Source organism: Phocoena phocoena, chromosome 7 (genome assembly GCF_963924675.1).
Source record: "Phocoena phocoena chromosome 7, mPhoPho1.1, whole genome shotgun sequence".
NCBI lineage: Eukaryota > Metazoa > Chordata > Mammalia > Artiodactyla > Phocoenidae > Phocoena > Phocoena phocoena.
Window position 1 is genome coordinate 22,965,777 of NC_089225.1, and position 24,419 is coordinate 22,990,195.

General features: G+C 38.0%; 1 protein-coding gene across 1 annotated transcript in view; it reads left to right on the top strand.

Annotated features, from left to right (window-relative positions):
- THSD7B (thrombospondin type 1 domain containing 7B) overlaps nt 1–24,419 on the top strand; it is a 760,956-nt gene that overhangs the window by 331,186 nt on the left and 405,351 nt on the right. The window contains exons 7-8 of the mRNA XM_065880761.1: nt 22,159–22,350; nt 23,968–24,202. Coding sequence (XP_065736833.1) covers nt 22,159–22,350; nt 23,968–24,202 — 427 coding nt within the window. The remainder of the gene's footprint in view (nt 1–22,158; nt 22,351–23,967; nt 24,203–24,419) is intronic.

Consider the following 24,419-nt stretch of genomic DNA (forward strand, 5'->3'; position numbering starts at 1 on the left):
ATGAAGACTTCTCAAAAAATTAGAATTAGAACTACCATAAGATCCCTCTTCTGGGTATATATCCAAAAGAAATGAAGCTACTATCTCAAAGAGATATCTGCACTCCCATGTTCATTGCAGCATTACTCACAGTAGTCGAGACATGGAAGCAACCTGTCTATTGACAGAGAAAGAAAATGTGGTATATTCATACAATGGAATATTATTTTAACCACAAAAGGAAGGAAACCCTGCCATCTGTGGCAACACTGATGGATTTTGAGGTTTTTATGCTAAGTGAAATAAGAGAAAGACAAATACAGTATGATTTCACTTATATGTGGATTCTAGAAAAACCAAACGTGTAGTAGCATAGAGTAGAATGGTGGTTGACGGGGGCTGGAGGGTGGGAGAAGTGAGGAGACGTTGGTCAAAGGGTACGAACTTTCAGTTATAACGTGAATAAGTTCTGGTGACTTAATGTGCAGCATGGTGGCTACAGTTAACAACACTCTTGTATATTTGCAAGTTGCTAAGAGAGTCAGTCTTTATTTTGTTAATTATTTTTATTGGAGTAGAGTTGACTGACAATGCTGTGTCCATTTCTGCTGTGTAGCGCAGTGACTCAGCTGTAGATATGCATATATCCCCTCTCTTCTAGACTGCATTCCCATAGAGGTCATTACGGAGCACCGAATAGGCCTTCCTGTGCTATAGAGCAAGCTCTTGTCAGTTACCTTCTGTGTATCGTAGTGTGTGTGATAGTAAGTCTTACATGTTCTTACCACCACCAAACAGAAAAAAATGGTGATTATATAAGCTGAAGGATGTGTTAACTAACCATATTGTGGTGATCGCTTTGTAGTATACATGTGTATCAAATCATCCCATTGTACACCTTAAACTAACACAATGTTTATCTCGATTATACCTCAGTAAAGGTGGGGGGAAAATAAATCAGTCTTTCCTGTTAGGCCTACATTCATTCGTTGAAGATGTATTTATTAAGTTCGTATTCTGTGCTAGGTTCAGTGGTGGGAGTGAAGACACCATGCTGAGAAAAATAGGAAAAGACTCATCTTGGAGCTTAATAAAGGAAAGGGGCATTCTAACATTAATCCAAGCATTTAAAAAAAATCACACAAATGTAAAACCACAATAGTACTTGTAATGATGCTTTCTAATATGTGCTTGAAAAGTCAACAATTTTGTTAAATATTTCTTTCATTACATATCTTTAAAAGCTATATTTTGTATAAAACTACGTCACTTTTGGATTTTGGATTTACTACCCTTTGATTCTCGTCAGTTTTTACCTTTTGTTTGTTTTTGGCAGATACCATAGTTTTGTAGATGTCTTTTCCTGGATTCATTTGTCATGAATGAACTTTTGGTTTTATTTTCAAAGGCTGTGTCTCCACTAGCATTTGAGAGCCATTGAAATGGTACGGAGTCAGCTCTTCATGTGAGAAGTATAAGAAACCTTCACAAGGAAACTCTTTACCCATATTCGGAAAGATTTGAGAATGCTTGAAAATTATTCAGAGCTAATTTGATTTGTCAAGAAATTTTGTCAAACTGGGTAATAGAAAATGTGCCCAAGAGAAATAGTATGTAGTATAATTTTAAGGCAAATTAAAACATGATCTGAATCGAGGCCAGTGGCTTTGAAAGTGGACGGTATTGAGAGCTGATACGGTAATACCAAGTGCTTTAAGGCAGGCCCTATCGTTAAGTTGGCATTTTCTTTACTATACAAAGAGTGTCATTTTTGTCCTGTGACTTTTAGTTCAGAAACTACGTAGCTGAAGGCAATCTCTAGTCAGTCACAAACATAAAGCATTTTTACGATGAGTTCTGAGTATGTTTAATATGTAAAATGATGCACTAAGTCTTGAGGACAGCTCCAGGGACAAAGCTGAAACGCTAGGAAGAGAAGGCCTGGGAAAGAAGAGCAAATTATATAAAATTATGGCTCAGGAATCAAAATAAGAACTAGAATACTTTTCTTGATAGTTAGTACCTGAATAAAGTTTCAAGGACAGGAATGTAGTTCAACTCAGGCCCAGATTTATGGAATCTGTCTAAACAGAAACTGTCCTAAATTCTATAAGCTAATATGTGTATGCTAAAAAAAAGTTACGGGGAAACCTTATCAGATATGTAGTATCTTTGAAAACTTGCATTTGAAGAAAGCTGTGAGTTATTTCAAAATACACTGAGAAATAGCATACTTGGGGCTGACAAAGATTCTCTCCTTGACCAAACTTTAGTCAAACTCCTCTGAACCCTCTCCTTAACTAGGCCACACCTTGGGCTTTCATCTCTGTCCTTGTAGTGTCCATTTTTAGAAGAATCCTGCTAAGTCAGGTTAGACAGAAGCCCCAGTGATATCTGATCTGATCACCCTCAATACCTGACCAAATTCCTCATCCTTTATCACCCCCAGGTGATATCTGATCATCCTGGCCAGGCTTCAGCAAGAATCCTCTTAGGTCATTTTAGCAAGGATTGCACCACCCTCTTAGTAATTTTCCATCCACCAACTCACTGCTGTGCTCATTGGCTATAAAGCCCCACTTTTCCTTATTGTGTTCAGAATTGAGCCCAGTTCTGTACTGAGGTCTCTTTTCCCCAGTTGCAAGATTCCTGAATAGAATCTGTTTTTACCACTTTGACTACTATCCATCTCTGGTTTTTCTTTGACAGAGCACATAATCTCTGTCAAAATTTTCTGTGACTACTTTTAAAATTTATATTCCAATGATATATATAGATGCAGATAAATAGATACCAGTTATCAGATACACTGTATATATCTGACACATCTTCAGTATATCTGGTATTGCATAACACCAACTCTCTCCACTCAAATTTTTTTACTAAATTAGCAGATAATTATATATATATAATTATAATATAATATAGAGTATAATATATAATATATGGTACATATAATATATAATACCTTTGATCTTAGTTGGTACTGTTTGTCTAATCTATATAATATAAAGGTAATATGTGATACAATATTTTTAGGTTATAACATTAATATTAGCTTATATATAGTATATAATTATACCATAATGCAATTAATAGTATGATATGGCATATATAATAGCAGATGATCACATATAATAGCATGGTATGGCAAATATGGTAACAGATGATCTATTGATTATCTATGTGATTATCTGCCATTATATATGCCATATCATACTATTAATTATTATACATAACATATATCATTATCTACTAATGCTGAAACAAAATTCAAGTGGACAGGCAGAGAGTTGCCCCCTTCATCCCCAGTATTCTCCTTAGCCAAATTGAGCTGATAAAACCCATACTGACAAACTCATTTTGGAATCTTGATCTTGATCCTGGAAATCTCAGCCAGTCTTAGGACCTGGAATTGTTCCCGTTCTCATTTAAACCACCAGCCACCAGGTGATGACAAGTGGCAGGCGGGACTGGATCACAGTCAGATCCAGGAACACCCAGCTAACTACTCAGGCTCATCCCAGGCATTCCTTTAACCTCACAAAAATGCAATTCTATATTTTATGCAATTAAAATTTTTATTGCATTAGGGTGGAGTTTTAATATGCCGAAGTCATGAATTCAAGTTCTGTTTATGTTTTAATGTGTATAAAATTAAATTCTGCGCTGTTTAAAATTAAATAAGATTGCCTTTTTAACCTCTAAAAGTATGGACAAAAGTCTCCACTTCTTTTCAAATAAAGAAGGAAAAGTTAAAGACCAAAGTTAAACCAAAGACCTCAGCCAGTTTTATTTGCTCACACTTGCCATCAAAGTATAGTGTCTCAATTAAACAAATGATATACAAACATAGCTTTAAAAAAAAGTTATTCTCGTTGTACGCAGTTATTATGATTGACGTAAATGTGGATGTGTCAGATATACACGTAAGGAAACACCTGCATATTATATATTATAATACACATGCCCTTTAGATTATGACATAAACCTTTGTTTTTAATAGGATGACTATATTTTACTTCCTAGAATATATGGAGAATCAAGTTAACGTAATAGAGAAAGAGGAAAGAATACTGACAATAATCTAACAATGAAAACTAGAAGACTTTTAAAAATGTTTCCTTTGTAGTAAAATTCAGAGTCTCATGTAAGAATAAGAATAAAAATAATGGTAATAATGTTGAACTTTATTATGAGAATTTACATGCCAGTATGTTTCAAGTGGGAGAAAAAGAAATAAACTAGTAAGTTGAAAGCTCTGATTCTAGATGATAACCTATCCCATAGACTTTATGTATTAATGGTAGTATGCGTGCTTTTCCCATATAAGCCATTTTTGGGAAATAAGAAACATTTAACAGTGTTACTATGTCTATTTATATACTTTTTATCTGGATTTTCCCTCTGTTTACTGTCTTTCCTGTGTTTAACATATAAGGTTGCTGACATTAAGGACTAGGGAACAAATGGAAATGGACCTATTAAAATAAGAATGTGAACTCTAATACGAATCTCTAGCATGGTTTATAATGAATATTCGAGTTTTAAAAGTCATGCCTTTGGTAGAAGGTAAAGAGAGATATAAGCATTTTAACAGAGACTGCTCTCAACTTCTTCTACAGGCACCGCAGATTCCGAGGCAGGTTATACAAATTCTTAAAACCGATAGTCAAAGTCTTTATAGAGAGAGGAGTCGTTTGGAGTAAAGCGTTTGTTTTCTGTAATGTACGGAGGAGAATGGTGGCCTGGAGAGTGCCATATGCCTTCAGCAGAAGGAGATATATAGATTAGGAAATTAGGACAGTACAGTACATTTTAAAATGTTGACCTAATAAAGATGACCACCTAGAAGTAGTTTTAACTTTCTCGCAAGATTTTGATTCAGTCCTAGACCTTGCAAGAGGGTAGGAGACGTACTTGCTTTGGAAGGATTGTGTCAAGACATTGGCCACATTTTTGTCTTCTTTAATCTCTTGATCTTTGTGAATTAGCTCTTTGACTTCTTTTGAACAAGTGGAAATGTTATTTCTGAGTTTTGTCTGAAAATTTCTTCTCTGAGGTGCTGAAAGTAATTATTTATCAGGATAAGGGTCTAAGAAATCATGCCTTCCTTAACTAGGTTTTTAGATTAAGCTGTGAGATAGGACCAAGAGTACATAAAGATAGTGGAATTCTATTTGCAGTTTCAGTATTTTATGAAATTAGCAAAGCTTTATCGTATTTTTTGCCTGGGTACTCAGTTGAATAAAAGGCATAATAAATAAGAATTCAAAGGCAGAATTTTGTTGAGGGGGAAAATAAATTAGAAACAGTAATGCAATCATGCTCATATATATTTTATGGATTTCATGCGTTCTGTATTTGAAAGTTTGTCAAGATATGCTTGGGTATTAAAATATAGATTAGCACTGAAAGTTTTATATTTTTCTCCGTTTATATACTTCTTCCTTTGCACACATAACAGCTTCTGCCCAAATCAGTTGTCAGGATATCCTCTTCCATTATAACTGAATAATGAAGAGAATTGAAGAGCATTTTCTAAGTTAGAGAAACAATATTTCTTTCTCTAACTTTGGAGGTTTTGTATTTTGAGGCAAATTATCACACATATTCCTCTTCCATTTACACATCTCAGTTTGGAAGAGTGGGTCCAAATTATTCCCTACCGACTTGAGATTTCAGGTAAAGCAATTAATGAGGGAAACAGAATAGATTTCCCTTTCTGTGTTGCTGAAATTTCATCTGTATGACATTACTGGAACCTCTGTCAAGCCTGATGGTAAACAATGTACAATAACTTCTGAGTTGAACACAAGTGCCCCGTGGTACCCAGATGTCCAAGGATGGGTTTGACAGGCCTAGTGCAGATCTCGTAAGTCAGCCAGGCTTTCGCTTGCTGTATGAAACAGACTGGTGATTAAGCGGTCACAGTTGGTGAAATTTCACCGGGAAAGAAAAAATGGGGTTTCCCGAGCTTTGGCTGATCTGTGCAAACTAGATTGGAAAATCACAGGACGCCAGGTCTGTAAAGCAGAGTAACGCATCAGATGCTCAGGCGGCCAATGCCAGTGTTCCTGTTTCAAGGCTGCTCAGTAGCACTGATTTACCTCCCCTGATTGCCTCGGAGCAAGTTTGCTCCTGGATCTTCTGAGAGGTAACTATAATGGGAATTTGACTCTTTTTTGAATATTCTGCTATCTTCCCCCTTGGCACTTTCAGTTATTTTTGATTACCTAAAGGCAACCCCTGTTGCAAACTTTTCCTTTTGACACGTTCCTCTTGCCAGTCAGCATTGTTTCTCAGCATCTCCCCCTAAGGAAATGTATGCTAATGGAATATTACCCCAAGCAAAATAAAAGCCATGGATAGGTAAACCCACTGCCTAAGCAAGCAAACTGACAGATCAGGTGGTGCCTTGCATATCTTTGCATAAATGCCTTTTGGTGTGTTCATTATTTTCTACATCCTTCCTAACTCCTCTCCTGTGCTAGAATAGTCTTTCACACATCCGCTTGTATCTACAGTGAATTTACGCAAAATCTAAAGGCATTAATAAAGGTTTGTAGACATATGTCATCATCGTTGTCATTGTCACGATCATCACCGTCACCACCAAGACATACTGAACACTTATTGTGCACCTGTTACTTTAATCGTAACTCATTTAATTATCACGTAACTCTGTGATGTATTGGTAGGAATCGTTATTCGTGTGTTTAGATAAGGAAGCCAATATAGAGAATTGAAATAACTTACCCAGTGACGCCCAACTATTAAGGACAGGCTAGAATTCAAACCCAGGCCTTTCTGCTTCTAAATCAATGTTTTTACTCATAGCAGAAGGATCTTGATCAGATACATTTGTATTGGTACATTCCTAGGCATTTAAAAATGGTCCTCAATTTGTGCTACCTCTATGGGTGCCAGAAATGTCTCAGACTCTAATAAAACATCTGTTCAGCTCAATTACACTTTAGTTCAATGAGTATTTATTGAATATTTATTATGAACGATGTACTGTTCTAGGCACTGGGCATTCAGAAATATAGAAGGCACATCGTTTTCTCAGGCCAAGCAATCAATGTAATGGGCTAAAGACTTAAGACATTATGCAACCTTAAATTTATTAAGCAGACATTTCTTTCCATTTATTACATCTCAGGAAAAAGTGCCTATTTACAAATAACCTAGTAAGTGCTATGTTAACTGCCTGGAAGGATTAGAAAATTATTCTTCTAACCAGTGGGCCAGTTAGAATAAGATAAATGATCTGAAATATCTAGTGTTCTTAACTTGCTTCCAAAGAAACCATGCCTTGCAGGCAGTAAATGTCTACATAATTATTAATGATGTAATTAAGGATTTGACCTCTTAAGGAAAGCAGACATCCAATAAAATAATATTTATTTCATGAAATAAGAACGTATTTCTTCTTGGGCTCAGTGCAGAAGAAAAAGGAGTACACAGATTTCAAGTGTCTGTATTCATCTTTTATTACTCTGAGCGCACAGCTTGAATCAAATGTAACAATTACTCTGATGAAGTATCAAGGCAAATTTGGCAATGGTATAAAGTGAGGTTTGAAATATTTGCTCGACTTTGAACCTTGTATTTTGAAGTCTCTCAGCATACATTTTATTTTAATCTGTTAAACTTTACTTAAGTTTATTTATTGATTTTTTGGGGCTTCTTGAGATTGGCTGGAAAAAACGGCAGTGCCAATTGAATGATTATTATAATTGTGGATCAGTTTGGGGAAGATAGACAAATAGAGATAGGGTTTATTCTACTTTAGAATTCATTCAATTGCTGGAAGATATCAATATCAGTCTTAAGAAATACTAGTGAGGTATAGTAGGTAAAAATTATTATAGTGGAAATCATTATATTCCTGGACCTCGTACCAACCACATAATTCATCTAGGTGAAAACATTTTTGCTTATTATACATACAGATATCCACCTGACATCAGCTTGACTTGAATAAGAATAATAAACCTTCAGTGTTCATTCTTTCACCATCCTGTTTTTCTAATTATTGCCTACCTAATTTTCATTTGGAGATTTTAGTTTTTTCATCTGTCTGGTTTCTAAAAGACCAAACTAAGTTTTTAAAAGCTATTTGTTTTCTGTTTTGGTCTCAAATTCTGCCGGATGATGAAACATATTCTGAGAATCAGTTTATGTGTTCTCTGGTCTGTGGCACTGTAGTCCCGTATCTGAAATAAGTTCATGAAACAAATTGTAAAAGTAGTATCCAAGAATGATTTTAGAGTCTTAATTAGTTTGCAACATTTCAATAAGAAAACGATATTCAAGCATGATTCTCCACTAGTTCAACACTGCAAACCTTCAATGTAGATTTGTGGTTTGGTGTTTTTATTATACTTCTTTAACGTGGTACAAAAAGTAATCATTAGACCCCTGCCATGTTCTGCAAAATTGCATAGGAACAGTTTAATAGCCAGGGGATCAGGCATAGAAAAAAAGGCATCAACAACACTTTTCAAAGGAAATAGTATGGTCGTCCCCTGAGAGTTACACAATCGGGGTTATTTGACTGCTTTTTTTTTTTTTTTTTTTTTTTTTTGCGGTTACGCGGGCCTCTCACTGTTGTGGCCTCTCCCGTTGCGAAGCACAGGCTCCAGGTGCGCAGGCTCAGCGGCCATGGCTCAAGGGCCCAGCTGCTCCACGGCATGTGGGATCTTCCCGGACCGGGGCACGAACCTGTGTCCCCTGCATGGGCAGGCGGACTCTCAACCACTGCACCACCAGGGAAGCGCTGACTGCTTTAAAAAGTTCTGCTTTTGTAGAATTCTTCCCCAGTACAAAAATCCTTAGAAGATGCTCGTGAACTCTACATATTCTTCTTGGATCTCAAATGGTGCAGAGTCTGAAGGGAAGAACTGACAATATTATAGTTCCCACAGTTGCAGGCATGTGATTTAGACAGAAACGAAGAGGATGTACCAACTCAAGAAAAACGCAAGCTTATTTTCTTGTGCTTTGTTCAAAGACAAGCTTGTAACTTTCAGTACCTTTGTTCAAAGACAAGCTGTAACTTTCAGTACCTTACTACCACAATTATATAACTATAATATTAACTACTAGGTTGCAGGCTCCCATCTTAGGACTTTACATATATCAACTGATTGTATCTTTACAATAACCTAGGAGAATAGGAGTGCTGGGAAAAAGGTACTCTTTTCAGCACGGTCCCCTATGAAATAGAACTCCCCATTGTACAGATGAGGACACTGAGACGCAGAGCAGTTAAGTATTAGGAAATAAGTGTCAGAGGTAGGATTGGAACCCAGGCAGTCTGACTCCAGAATCCTTTATGCTATACTATCTCTCAGTTAATGTTGGGGTTAGAAGTCTGACCTATTTCCCAGTTAGTGCCTGACATCCCCATATGAATTCATCACAGGTATCTCAGTGCATACTCCACTGGGGTTGGGATGCATACTACAAAAGCATAAGCTACAGCTCATATCTTAAATAGACTAAATATCTTTCCCTTCTCATTCATTCCTTCAGCCAAAATTTGTTGAGATCTACTACGTACCAGACATTGTGCCAGATGTTTGATGCAGTTTTATAAAAGACAAAGTCCCATCTTCATAGATTGTGCATTATACTGCTTGGATACTACATGAGGGTTTTACCCAGAAGCTAATTATCATTGCATCACACATATTGTCAGTATGTTATAATGCTGGACTCTCAGCTGTTACATCAGTAAATAATTTCCATGGAAAAACTAGGCTCTCACACCATATTTGAAAAACTTACGTTAGCATTAGATACTAGGATACACCAGTTAGAGAGGTGACTATATCCAAAATTATGAAATTTTAGGTCCTAATATGTAAGTTTCAACTCATTGTTTGCAGCAGACAATCCACTTTCTGTTCCTTCCTGAAAATTTGTCTTTTTAAAAGCAAACTGGATATGGCATCAAAGCACAGCCCATAAAGAAAAAGTTGACAAATGGGACTTAAGTTAAAAATGAAAAACTTTGCTTTGCAAGAGATACTGTTAAGAAAATGAAAAGAAGAACCACAGACAGTGAGCATATAATTGCATATCGCAAGTCAGATGAAGAACTTGTATCCAGAATATACACAGGACTCTCAAAACAATAATATGAGAACCAACAACCTGTCTTAGCTCCGGCTTCTGTAACAAAATACCATAGACTGGGTGACTTAAAAACTGACATTTATTTTGAACGGTCCCTGAAGTCCAAAATCAAGGTTGATGTCAGACAGATTGATGTCTGGTGAGGGCCTGCTTCTTGGCTTGTAGACAGCCACTTTCTCGCTGTGTGCCCTTTCTTCATTTTCTCATAAGGACACTGATCTCATAATGAGAGTCCCACTCTCATGACCTCATCGAAAACTAATCACCTCCCAAAGGCCCTACCTCCAAATACCATCACATCGGGGGTTGGAGCTTCAATATATGAATTTTGGAGTGATACAAACATTCAATCCGCAACCCAATCCAATTTAAAAAATGAGTCAAAGATTTGAATAGACACTTCACCAATGAAGATGTAGAAATGGCATATAAGGACATAAAAGGATGTTCAACATCATTAGTGATGAGGAAAATGCAAACCAAATTTACGGTGCATTACCACTACACTGCTGTAAGAATGATGAAAATTAAACAAGCAACAAAGAAGTTGTCATGTCAAGTGCTGATAAGAAGACAGAGCAACCAGAAAGTCCATACGTTGTTGATCAAATGAAAAATGGTATGGCCACTTTGGAAAACAGTTTGACAGTGTCTTATAAAATCTACACTTTGGGCTTCCCTGGTGGCACAGTGGTTGAGAGTCCGCCTGCCGATGCAGGGGACACGGGTTCGTGCCCCGGTCCGGGAAGATCCCACATGCCGCGGAGCGGCTGGGCCCGTGAGCCATGGCCGCTGAGCCTGCATGTCCGGAGCCTGTGCTCCGCAACGGGAGAGACCACAGCAGTGAGGGGCCCGCGTACCGGAAAAAAAAAAAAAATCTACACTTACATATGACCCGACAGTTATCCTCCTAACCATTTACCCCAAAGAAATGGAAATTTGTATTTACACAAGACCCTGTATATCAGCTTTATTCATAATCACCAAACTGTGGAAACAACCCAGATGTCCTTCAGCAGAATAGATAAACAAAACGTGCTATCTCCATGCAATGGAATACTACTTAGCAACAAAAAAGAGTGAATTATTCTTCATACATGCAGCAATGTGGATGCATCCATCTCAAATGTACTTTGCTACAAAAGCTGCATGCTGTGTAATTCCATTTTTATGACGTTCTGGGGGACAAAAGCAAAACTATAGGGACAGAGAACAGATCAGCGTTTCCTGGGCATTAAGATCGGGGCAGGGGTTTACACCAAAGGGGCATCACAAGGAAATTTTTGTGGTGATAGAGTTGTTTTGTCTCTTGGTTTTGGTAGTGGATGGAAGGTTCTATGCATTTTGTCAAAACCCATAGCACTGTATAGCACAAAGAGTGAATTTTATTGTATATAAATTTAAAAATGAAGGGTGATGATAAATAATGGAAAGAAAGCAAACTGGCAGTATTTTTCATGCATGGACATTAATGAAGTTCACATTCCTGGACTTTGTTTTTCCATTTCTAGAAATTTATTCTTAGGAAAGCAGTCAGTGATACAGTGAAGAATGTTCTTTGCAGTATTATCACAGAGAAATTGAAAACATCTTAATTGTGCAATTAAAGTGAGGTAGTTAAATAAATCATAATATATTTCCCACTTATAGGCATTAAACTTATGTTCCTGTAGGTTAATTACAGAGAGAAATGATCATGCTTTACTGATATGTCAGTTTACTCTGTTGACTTCGCCAGTTTAACTTAAAAATATTGATTTTCAAACATTTGAAAACTTTTAGACAACTTGCAGTGCTTTCTAAAGGTATACCACATATTCAAGCTGGTCCAAATCCTTTTTCTTAATAGCTATATATATAGCTAGACAAGAGGTAGATGACATGAGTAATATTATTTCTGCCTTTATAATCATTTCAGTTCCTCTTATTTCTTTAGCTAAGACAAAATTGGGATGGAGAAGAAGGATAGTATCTTTGACTCCAATCATTTTCCTACTTGGAATGTCCTTTAGCCCAATTTTCACCAGTAATTAAAAACTACATTATATATCCATGGTGCTTTGCAATTTCCAAAGTATTATTTTACATTAGCCTCTTTGATCTATCATCAGACCTGATACTACAATCAAGGATGATAGCAGTCCCCCACCTCCTACTTACACAAGGCATCTGAAGGCTAAAAATGCTTAACCATTTTCTAGGGTCACATTTTGGTAAGTATTCAAGGCAGAACTGAAATCCAGATGTCACAACTCCTCATCAAATATTCTGCCCTTTATAATGCACTGTTTATTTACTCCAAGATTTTCCCTTTTGAAGAAACATGTCTTGCATTACTAAGGGCACTTATTCCATTATTGTCATTCTGCATTCATCTTTTAAAAAATTATACAGAGTCTTTCTATAAAATTCTCATGAGAAGCAGGGTTTCCACACTAAGCAGGTGTCCTCAAATTTTGTTCTCAGATATATCAGCGTGCTTTTCTTTTGGTGTCTGCTTCTGTGCCTTCTCGGACAGGACCTCCCCACCCTATCACCACCCCACCCCGGTGCAACCTCGCCAAATTTCTGAACTACCTACTGTGTCCAAAAAAGTTAGGATTATTATATCTCAAATGCAAACAGACAGAACAAGTTAGTGCCCAAGAATGAAATCTTGAAGCTCTTTTCGGAGACAATAATCCTGAAAAACAGGCTTTTGCATGCAAGAGCCAGGCATATGAAAGACAAGTGTTTTGTAACTTCCAAAGAGCTCCCTCCAGATATCAAGATGAGAGGCCAGAAGATTCAGAATACAGATTTAGCATAAGCCAGAATCCTGCATTGGCCAGTTTTCTGGATCAGAAAGGAGGAATCTAGGGAGGATGTTGAGAAGAGGTACATGGACATGAGGGTCCTTGGCCCCATCTCATTCTGCACATGAAACGTTGGGCTGAGGAAATGAAAACTATGGACATTTCAGATAGGTTAAAGGGAAAGCAAAAGCAGAGGGGCCGGTGCCTCATTCCCAGGTTTGAGACTGTAGGAAGAGCCTCTGCGCACAGGGCCCCAGCTTATTTATAACATGGGGGTGATCCTGAAATCATGCCCCACTGTGGGAAGTGGAGGTGTTGACCGCCCCAGGAGACTGGGACTAGCTCGGAGTCAGGTCTAGGTGAGTATAAAGCGTGTGGATTAGAAAATCAGAAGCTGTGACAGGGACCCTGGAAATTACCAGAGGATGCGGATGCACCTTCAAAGACTAGGTAATGAGACTCAAAGACCAAGTCGATGGAAATAGCTCAGTAGGGAACCAGCTGAATTCAAAGGAGAATGTGCAACTTTGAAACAGACATTCCTCTTACACTCCGCTGCTACCCAAAGAGAAGGGAGGAAAGGAGAGGAAGAAACGTTGAGAAACTGAGACTGAGTTAACTTTGAAAAGATTTAGTTTGATCATGAGGTGTTAAGTTACTTTAAATGGATATATTTCTGTTCCCCACCTCCTTCCCCAACTCCCATCTGGCCCTGGCTACCAACCGGAAATTAGGGCTTGTGAGCAAATTGATGTCATTGTTAGAAAAAAAGAATTGTTTTTTCAAGGTCCCATTTTGGTAGGTGTCAAAAACAGAACTACATAGTTATTTTTTTGTAAACCTAAGTGCGTAATTTTCAGACCTTTCCCACACACATAAAATAGTGGTTACTTCCCCCTGGAATGTGTGACTGAGACCAAGAAAATGTGACATTTCCCCACTGAGACATTTTATTAGATTTTACCTGGATTTTTTTTTTTTTTTTGAGCAATTGTAGTTTGCTCCTAAATCATATACTGTTTCTGCCGTTTTGCATCTTCTCTCACCCTGAGTAACACACAGGATTCATGAGCCAAAGGTATTGGGATGCTTTACACTTGACTGATTCTCCGCTAGATCGGGTTTTATGTAGCCGGGTACATATATTGTCCTGACGGTGAGTAGAAGCAGTGCATGTCAATAAAGCATTGTATTTAAGAAATGGACTCTAGAGCCACGTTGCCCAGGTCCAAATTCAAGCTCCAGCATTTTACTTGTGTTTGGCTTTGGGCAAATAATTTTAATTTATCTAAGACTCAATATTCTCATCTAGATAATGAACATAATGGTAATTCTTACCTCATAGTTTTGTTGTGACGTCTAAATGAGTTGATACATGTAGTTCACTTAATCACTAACATCTATTATGTACAATATACATGTTTACTATTATTGATGCTTTTTTGTTTACTACTGTTGATGTTTAAATGAGTCAATAAATAGGTGTAAAATGTAACATTATGCTGGGTACATTCTAAGTGATCAAAGTGTGAGCTGGAACTTCATATAGCTGGTCAGTTAGGCTTCTGAACAAACAACTCATCTGCCATTAGGTGCAATTTCAGCTAACTTCTGGCCTTTGTAAACATCTTAACCTTGGAAATATTGTTTTCTTATTTTTAGCTGTTATTATTGCTTTCCTAAAGTCTTTTCCTTTTAACATTTGAATTTTCCACTATGTTTATTTTAGCCTTTGCACTTACGTTCTCTCTTTTTTTTCCTTTTATCAACTATTAGAGTTTTGTTGTTTTTCACTTTGTGAGCATCCTTACATCATTATTATAGTTTTTGCTTGTGTTTGTGTCATTTATCTACTCATACATTGTACTGTTTTTGCTGAATGTCCATACCTGTTCCTATTTGGTCTTGCATTCTATCTTAATCTTCCATCTCTCCATTCTGAACTCTCTTCATCTGCTTATCTTTTCTATTTTTGAAAAGTATTGCCCTATTCTGCCTCATCTTATGATAGAGTTCCTAAATAATCAAGGAACTGCTCACTCCTTTCAGCTTATTTTTTCCAATACTAATTTTACTGGCTAGCTGCCAATGAATTGTATAGAATCCCTTCTTTGTGGTTTGGCATCAGCTAAAAGTAATGTAATGAGAAAGACATATGTGAGATATGAACCAGGATGCAATACAGCAAAACAGCTAAGAATATAGCTTGTAATGTCTAACAGGTATGTTTTCTAGTTCTAGCTCAGACACGTACAAGCCATGTGACTCTTTTTTTTTTTTTAGAATAAAACTAAAGCAGGTAGATTTCTATAAAGGAATAGTTGAGACATCAAGTGTGATCGGGCTTTTTTTTTTTTTAAAGAAGATGTTGGGAGTAGGAGTTTATTTACTTATTTATTTTTGCTGTGTTGGGTCTTCGTTTCTGTGCGAGGGCTTTCTCTAGTTGCGGCAAGCGGGGGCCACTCTTCATCGCGGTGCGCGGGCCTCTCACTGTCGCGGCCTCTCTTGTTGTGGAGCGCAGGCTCCAGACGCGCAGGCTCAGTAATTGTGGCTCACGGGCCCAGTTGCTCCGCAGCATGTGGGGTCTTCCCGGACCAGGGCTCGAACCTGTGTCCCCTGCATTAGCAGGCAGATTCTCAACCACTGCGCCACCAGGGAGGCCCCCATGTGACTCTTGAGCAAGTATTTTTAACCTCTCTGTACCTTAGGTGTGACCATAGTACCTAACTAATGATGTCAATACGGATATTCAGTAGACCATATGGTTTGCTCAGAGTACAGCCCACTCTGTGCTTTCCCAAACATCACATGCTGATGCCATTTTGTTATTGCAGTTGTTGTTTCTGTTATTATAAATATGATAATACTTAACATCAGAGTTCTAAAATTTGCCTTCCTATATGTGCAAACTAGATAGACAAATACACTTCAAATGGGAAAATCAGCAAGCAGAAACATTAATTGAATTGCTGGCGTTGCACATGGCTTCTGTTTAGCCCTTAGCTTTCTTTCATATTTTATTGGTTTGAAATATAAACATTTCCTTAGCTGATTAGGGTCCCAGTCCAGAAGTGGCCAGAAGCTACTTGCATTTAGGGAGATATTTAAATTTAAAAGACGGAATTAAGTGCATATGGATTCCAGTAAATTTGCTATGTGCCATCCGTTGACATCTTACTCAGCTGTCGGCAGGTGTTTAATCAACGTTTATTGGCATTCTTTTCTGAGATTTAAATAGGACATACAATTTTATGACATGTATTTCTGATAACTGCTTCATTATTTTCCATAGAGAGTGTAATAACACACAAGAGAAATATCGACAAAGTACCCAAATTGCATTATTTTTGAAAGATAAGGTAGTTTGAAGTGTGTATAATGATAAAATGCTGGTCTACTTTAAAAATATGACTGTAGATTTGTGGATATCTGGGTTTCTCTTTCTATTTTGTCTACAACTTTTCTAATTTTGGATACTTACAGTATAGGTTAGAAAACTAAGAATTATAGCTGTTTGTTCTATCACTACAAAAGAGAGATGGTAGCTCATAATATTAAATTCTAGTTCCTTAGGATTATAAAACAAAGAAAGCCACAGGATATAGTATATAGCATAGGTATGGTTTAAACATTAGTTGATGTGGAAAGCCCAAAATCTGAAAGCTACATTAGTGTTAAATCTACATGGTTGCTTGACCAGTAGCCAAAGAGAGTCTGTCATGAGCTATTTATACTTTAAGTACCGTATACATTTGAACCAGAAACAGAAGCATTTTTTAGGGAATCTTGAGTTTATTCATATGTTCAAGAAGGTTTCTCTCAGGTGGACCTAGAGATTATCATACTAAGTGAAGTAAGTCAGACAGAGAAAGACAGACGTCATATGAGATCAGTTATATTTGGAATCTATAAGAAAATGATAGGAATGAACTTATTTACAGAACAGAAATAGGCTCACAGACATAGAAAACACACTTGTGGTTACCAAAAGGGAAAAGGCAGGGGGAGGGATAAATTAGGAGTTCGGTATTAACAGATACGCACTACTGTATATAAAATAGATAACAAGGACCTACTGTATAGCACAGGGAGCTATATTCAATATCTTGTAATAACCTATAATGGAAAAGAATCTGGAAAAGAATATATATATATATATATATATATATATATATATATATAATTGAATCACTTTGCTGTACCTGAAACTTCCACAACATTGTAAATAAACTATACTTTAAAAAAAAAGAAAAGAATCTTTCTTTCTCTCATCTAAGAACTGTTGTCTTTAGCCAGGAATTGCCAAGCATGAGAAGAGTAGTATGAACTAGGGCCAGGCCCCAGTCCGGTCATCTATTCCAAGGTCTCCAGAATCACAAACAAAACTGAGTGATGAATGTGACCCTGGAATTCCATCCCTAGGTATATACTGAAAATAATTGAACTCAGAGACTCAAACAAGTATGAGCTTGGATGAATGGATAAACAAATCTTGGTATGTATATACAACGGAACATTATTCCATCATAAAACGGAACGAAGTAGTGATATATACTACAACCTGCATGAGCCTCCAGAATATTATGCGAGGTGAAAGAACCCAGATGCAAAAAGTCACAACTTATATGATTCCACTGACATAAACTATTCAGAATAGATAAATCTGTAGAGATAGAACAGTAGTTGGTGGCTGCCAGGGTCTGAGGGAGGAAGTAATGGGGAGAAACTGCTTAATGGGTAAAGGATTTTACTTCGGAGTAATGAAACATTTTGAAACTAGATAGAGGTGGTAGTTGCCAAAACATCGTGACTTCCTAAATGCCGCTGAAGTGTTTACTCTAAAATGGTTAACTTTGGACTTCCCTGATGGTCCAGTGGTTAGGACTCCGCACTTCCACTGCAGGGGGCACGGGTTCGATATCTGGTCGGGGAACTAAGATCCCGTATGCCTTGTGGCCAAAAAATAATAATAATAATAAATAAAATGTTTAATTTTATGTAATGTGGATTTCACCAAATTAAATTATTAAAAAATCGTGAGTGACAAGGTTGGAGCGGCACCATATCCCATATTTTCAGAATCACAACTGGTTTAAATAAGTCTACTCTATGAGGAGAGAATGTGGAGTTTGTCATTATTGATCCCAGGGAGTGTGACGAGAACTGGAGTAATTTTAGAGTCTTCTTGAAAAGTGAATTCAATTTCCCTCTTAAATATACTCAATTTTTTTTAATATTAGATTTTAAGAGCTTGTGAAAATCACTTTTAATGACTAAGTTTCTGTCCCACATGCTGCTTTATTTTCCACACTTGCCTGAGATTTCAGTTGGTCTCATTGATCCATCCATGAAAATGAAAACAAGAAAGCATAAATGCTCTTCTTTTGAAATGAGCTCTCTCTGTGCAATAGGAAGATCATTATTACCAGTGTAGATGGGCAGATGAGGTTATTCAGGCTCAAGTGCTTTATTTTTGGCTCTTAAATGGTTTAGATGAGACCACAGATAAATAAAGTGATCTGGATAATTATAAGCAGTCTTTATATATCATGTGAACTCATCTGTGAAGTTGTTGGTGGTTATTTGTACCCATATATGCACAGTAAAGCAAGTGCTTTCCATGGTTATGGCATAAGTATCTAGATTTTTTAGATCAAGAATGCCATTGGGTTTTGGCGGTGTACATCTTTGCAAACAACTTTTTTTTTCTTTCTTTCCTTCCTTCCTTCCTTCCTTCCTGCCTTCCTTCCTGCCTTCCTTCCTTCCTTTCTTTCTCTGTGTTGGGCCTTCATTGCTGCACGTGGGCTTTCTCTAGTCACGGCGAGTGGGGCTGCTCTTCGTTGCGGTGCACAGGCTTTTCATTGCAGTGGCTTCTCTTGTTGTGGAGCACGGGCTCTAGGTACGCAGGCTTCAGTAGTTGCAGCACGCAGGCTCAGTAGTTGTGGCTTGCAGGCTCTAGAGCGCAGGCTCAGTAGTTGTGGCGCACGGGCTTAGTTGCTCCGTGGCATGTGGGATCTTCCCAGACCAGGGCCCGAACCCGTGTCCCCTGCATTGGCAGGCGGATTCTTAACCACTGTGCCACCAGGGAAGCCCCAAACAACATTTTTTAAAAGGTTTTAAAGGTTCCTCTATATTGAGTCCTCCCTCTGTTGTCGGACACCCTGCTGTGTTTGTTGTATAAGTGATTTCTAATCCTCAGACTGTCTTTGAAAAGTAAGTGTTATTATTTCATTATTGCAGATGAGATAACTGAGACTCAAAGAAGTTAAGTGATATGCTCCAGAGGATAAGTGGTGCTGGGCTTCACCTTCAGATACTTAACTGTGTCTGGCTAGGCCACCTGTGACTAGGATCCCATCGTGCAGCTTTTCTTTGGCAAGATTTCTTCTAAAATAGCTCACACAAGAATTGAAGAGCCTGCCCATGACTATTAGCTTGGCTTCGCTAAAGAATAACTTATCTGATTGCTCACATTTCCAAATTAGTCCATATCGACAAGCTATCAAAGTGTTGGTGGGAGTATTGACATTTCACTGCACTGTGGAAATGGATATATCAGTTTATGGGAAAGCTTAGGTCTTAAAAAGCATCCCAGCACCAGAAGTGAATACTAAGGGTGCTGAATGATGGATGACTGGGGAGGAAGTTAAATTTAGGTCACGGGAAACCTGAGCATTTGGGAATTGAAGGAAGGCGGAAATAGAACAAAATTGGTGTGTCAGTCTAAGTTATTCAGAATTTGATGTCAAACAACTCTTCCAACATGGGCTTCCTCTTCTCCTCAGGCAGCTTCAGGATTAACTGTCTTCCACATACCTTGTATTTTCCCATCATTATACCTTTGTTGACAGTTGCACTGACTGGCATGCCCTCCCTGATTGCCACCAATTCTCACCCTGTCTCTTTCTCCTTGTTGAAAGCCTTCTGTTCTCAGACTGGTTCCCCAGAGGTCCTTCTCTTCCCTAAATCACTACAGCACTTCTTTATTGAAAACACACATTTGCAACTTGACATTTACTTTTGGACTAGGTTTTATCTTTATGTATTTATAGCTCATCTCTGTTATTAATCATGAGTTCTAGGGGGGTAAAGTGTAGTGTCTTCACTTATATATTTATCCCATTATATGACTTGGACATGGTATATGCTCATCAAATAGTAGTTGATAATTTTGTAACTCTTGAAGGCAGGGTTTTCTCAAAACTTGTTAGTAAAAATACCATTCCTGGGAGAGGTGCTCCCTAAAAAAGGATGGCCTTTAGTGAAATAAGACTGAAAAATACTACATACCATTTCCATCGAAGGAAGTTTACATGGCAATTGGCATTTTCAACACACACTACTCTCCAGTGGTGAGACCAGTTTTACTATTTTAATCTAGGACGTCTCAGCTTTCCCCCCCACTGTTTAAAGTAAGAGCTCTTCAAATATCTCTTATTCATCAAAATGTTCTTTGCAAGACACTGCTTTAAAGTGTTTTTCTATAAAAAAATTATCCTCATAATATTCACAGATGTGGAAATTGAATTTTGATTAGATGTAGTTTGTATGTTTAGTTTGACCTGCCTACTTCTGTACTTGGGAAAGCACTCCCCCTAAGCTGTATAGGGGGTGTGTTTGTGTGTGTGTGTGTGTGTGTGTGCGCACACACGCATGCATCCATGCACATCCGTGTGCATGTTTGCATGTACTATACAGTGTGGACTCAACCTGAAAATAGATTGAGACTGAAAAGAGAGTGATTGGAACTGGTCTTTCAGCTCGATGATCTACTAGAATCTCCATTACTTCTCATAATATGCTTGAAAAGTTTTATTTGTACCTCAAGGGCAATGAGCCTGGCCTCATTTACAAATATGAACGCAGATCTTAGGAGGGCACTAGCTTCTCCTCCAGGCAGTCTTGCTCACTGTCAGCTTGTTTTATTTACTTCCTCTGAAAAGGAATATCCTTCTCTTGGAATTAGATACAATATGTCTAATGGGGAAACCAGAATTTTTGGAGTCAGAAAGTTTTCATTTGCTTCCCAACTCAGGCCTGTGTGACCCTGAGCAAGTTTTCCTTCCAGAGCCACTGACTTCTCATCTATAAAAGAAGATGGGTCAACCCTGTCTGTAAGAGCATCTTATAAGGACAGTGCCTGGCACAAGGGAGATACTGCATAAATATTAGTTATTTTTTGTGTCAGACAGATTGACAGGAGAATTCCATGGGCATAAGTCACAAAGACAAAACTACCTGTCTCCTAGAGTTGCCATTCCACATTCCATGTTGTTCCTTCAAACCATAAATGGTTTTACTATTCTTCATGTCTTCTGTATTTAAGAGGTGACTGTAAATGGCGGGGGGGGGGGGCATAGTAAGAGTTGAATTGTTATCTATAAAGAAGAATATTTGAATTCTAAAAATGGTGAATAAGTAACCTAAAAGAGAGCTTAGAAAAAATTCATTGTAATCATTTGAGATATGGAAAAGCAACTTAGAAATGATCCCCTTAGTCTTGTCTGTTATTGATAATTGTAAAACTCCATCCCCCATTATCATATATACGTGTGTGTGTGTGTGTGTGTATGTATTTTGGTTGGACTAAATCATCACATCATCAAAGAGGGAATAGATTAGGGAAAATTTTGGACTTGCTTTCAACTTATCTCAACACATTATATAATTTTAGCCACAGATTCATTTCTATTGTGCACATTTACCACTGTGCACAGAGTAAAAGTATCACTGTGTGATAATCTCGCTTAAGGTTACATATTTGGAGGTGAAAGCACCCAATAAAAAATTAGACTGATAATTTGCGAGGGGCTGCTGAATAGATTACTCAACATAAATTGTGGTTTTCAGGCCAAAAGATTCCTCTGACTCCCATTTTGCAGAAATACATGTACCTGTTACACATGGTGTCCATAGCATGTCAATCCTGTCTGTCTCCAGCCATCCATGGCTAAATTGTTCCTGAAGGAAGCTCACTCGTCCCTGGGAAGGATGACAAATCACAGTTTTGATGCTGTATCTACCTTTCTAAATGCCAAATTATCTCCTGACAGTTTTTCTTGATATAAATATTATGAATGGCTGAAAAAAATAATCAGTTTTTGCACGTTATTGGTTTAGAGACACCAGGTGAAGTCTTCTAAGCTAAACTGAAGTAATAGAGGAACCTAAATGTTCCTGGGATTTGCCTCGATTTTACATTAATCGACATCTGTCTTGCTCTGGTTGACTACAGGAGAAGATGTATCAGGGACTCTCTGCCCAGCATCTCCTCCTCCTGAAGAGATGGTGTGTGAAATTCCCTGCCGGATGGATTGTGTGGTAAGCGAGTGGACAGAGTGGTCATCTTGCTCCCAGTCTTGTTCAAATAAAAACTCCGATGGGAAACAGACCAGGTCAAGGACTATCCTGGCGTTGGCTGGAGAAGGTGAGTAATAGGAAAGGTTTCTGTTCCCTAAATCCAAATGAACAGTTTGCTCTCCATGCATGCCTTTTCTCTCTAATCCTCTAGTTTATCTATGCTGGCTTCCCGTATGTATAGGACTTGTTTTAGCCCATACTATGTACAGGCCATGGCAATCAGGTGGGTGTCAGTTTTCATTATACCTTTTTAGGGAAGGAAACAAGGCTTGGTTGATACACATCCAGCTTCAGACTGCTCATGCAGTTGGGAACATAATTGGAATATGTCTGGTAAAACGAGTTCTAAATTAGGAATCAAGAGACATGGCTTCTTGACTGGGAGCTGCCACTAACATTGGCAGACTACCTGATCTGTATGTCCTCATTTCCTGCTCTGTCAGTCTGGCATGTGGTGAGAGGGAAAAAGATGAAGGCTGTGAAAACGGCTTTCAAGAAGCTAAAATGTGCTATGGGGATATAAACGGGTGACTTCAGAACAAATTAGAGGAGCAGCTCTTCCTGTCATTTAAAGCAATGGTCTCTGTCCCCGGACACATATGTCATTTCATTTCTTTCAGGCCCTCCCTTGGCTTCCTCTGCCGACAGCTCAGCTGGGACAGCAGAGCAATATGGCCCCTGGCTTTGAGGGACTCCTTTTTAGACAAGATTCTCTCTGTGGTCCTAAGAAATGGGGCCAGGGTCAAGAGGAATGAAAATTTTCATATTCTTAAAGTGCAGTGGCCTCCCCCTCTTGTCTGTTATATTTCTGGAAGGAGAAAAAAGTCAATATAATGGGGAAAAAAATAACAGGAATAACAAAACTAAGGTCACAAGTCTTCCCGAGCATTTGGCCCACTGAATAAAACATTGTGGTGTGGCAGAGTAGGAAAAAATCAATAGTTTAGATAAATACCAGTTTTGACATGGATATAAAATTGTGAAAGAAAAGATAGTAATGAAATCTGATTGTCTGACTCACCCAAGAATATAAGGCTGCACATTTGTCTGGTCTCCCTGCCAGTGTATAACACATTGTCAGATATTATTTCAGAGTTTAAGGATGGGCTCTCTCCTGCCAAACTTTAAGAGAGATTTCTGGATTTCTCAAACTGCAGTAAAATGCACTGCTTGAGGGAGGATGGATGTCTTAAAGTGGTTCTCTGAGAAACACAATACTGTCTTAGGAAAGAGAGACTATATGTAGGTAATGTGTGTGTGTGAGTATTTGTGTTTGATCTTATATCACTTCAAGGTCATGGGCTATTATATCTAACTGACTAATTTATGTAGGCATAATCATATTAAAATAAAAGCAGATTTCTTTGGAGTTTATCTCAGAGATGCATGACGCAGAGGTGAGCAGTAGAATTAATTGATTTTTAAAATCTAATTGGCATACCGTTGCCTGTTATTGAGGAGAGAAGGGTGGAATGTATTGTCCTCAGGATAAAAGAACCATGACCATAGCGTCAGAAATGGGGTGCGGTGGCCCAGGCCTTTGGAAGATTGTATCAAAATGCTGTCTTTCTAGACCATTAAAACAGTAAAAACAACAAAAAATAAGAATGGCAGTAACAACAGCAACAGCAACATGGTAATAACAGCAACAACTCTGTATTCTTTTTTATTTTGATTTTTGCAGGTGGAAAACCATGCCCCCCTAGTCAGGCCCTCCAAGAATATCGTTCATGCAATGACCATTCCTGTATGCAACTCTACTGGGAGACATCAGCTTGGGGCCCCTGTTCCGAAGACACATTGGTAACTGCCCTTAATGCAACCATTGGCTGGAATGGAGAAGCTACGTGTGGTGTGGGCATTCAGATGCGGAGGGTCTTCTGTGTCAAGAGTCATGTGGGACAAGTGATGACAAAAAGGTATTATCAATAATTAATTGAAAGTGCATAGGACTATTGCATAGTTGAGTATTTTTAGTCAGAAACATTTTTCATGCACTGAATATGTCTCAGTCTGTGCTAGAGTAAGAGATTTTTGTTTTGTTTTATTTGCCTCTTAAAGACTAAAAAATGTGCCTCAACCAAAGGTAGATACTTTTTTGTTATGTATGCATTAATTAATGGAGAACAGTAAATA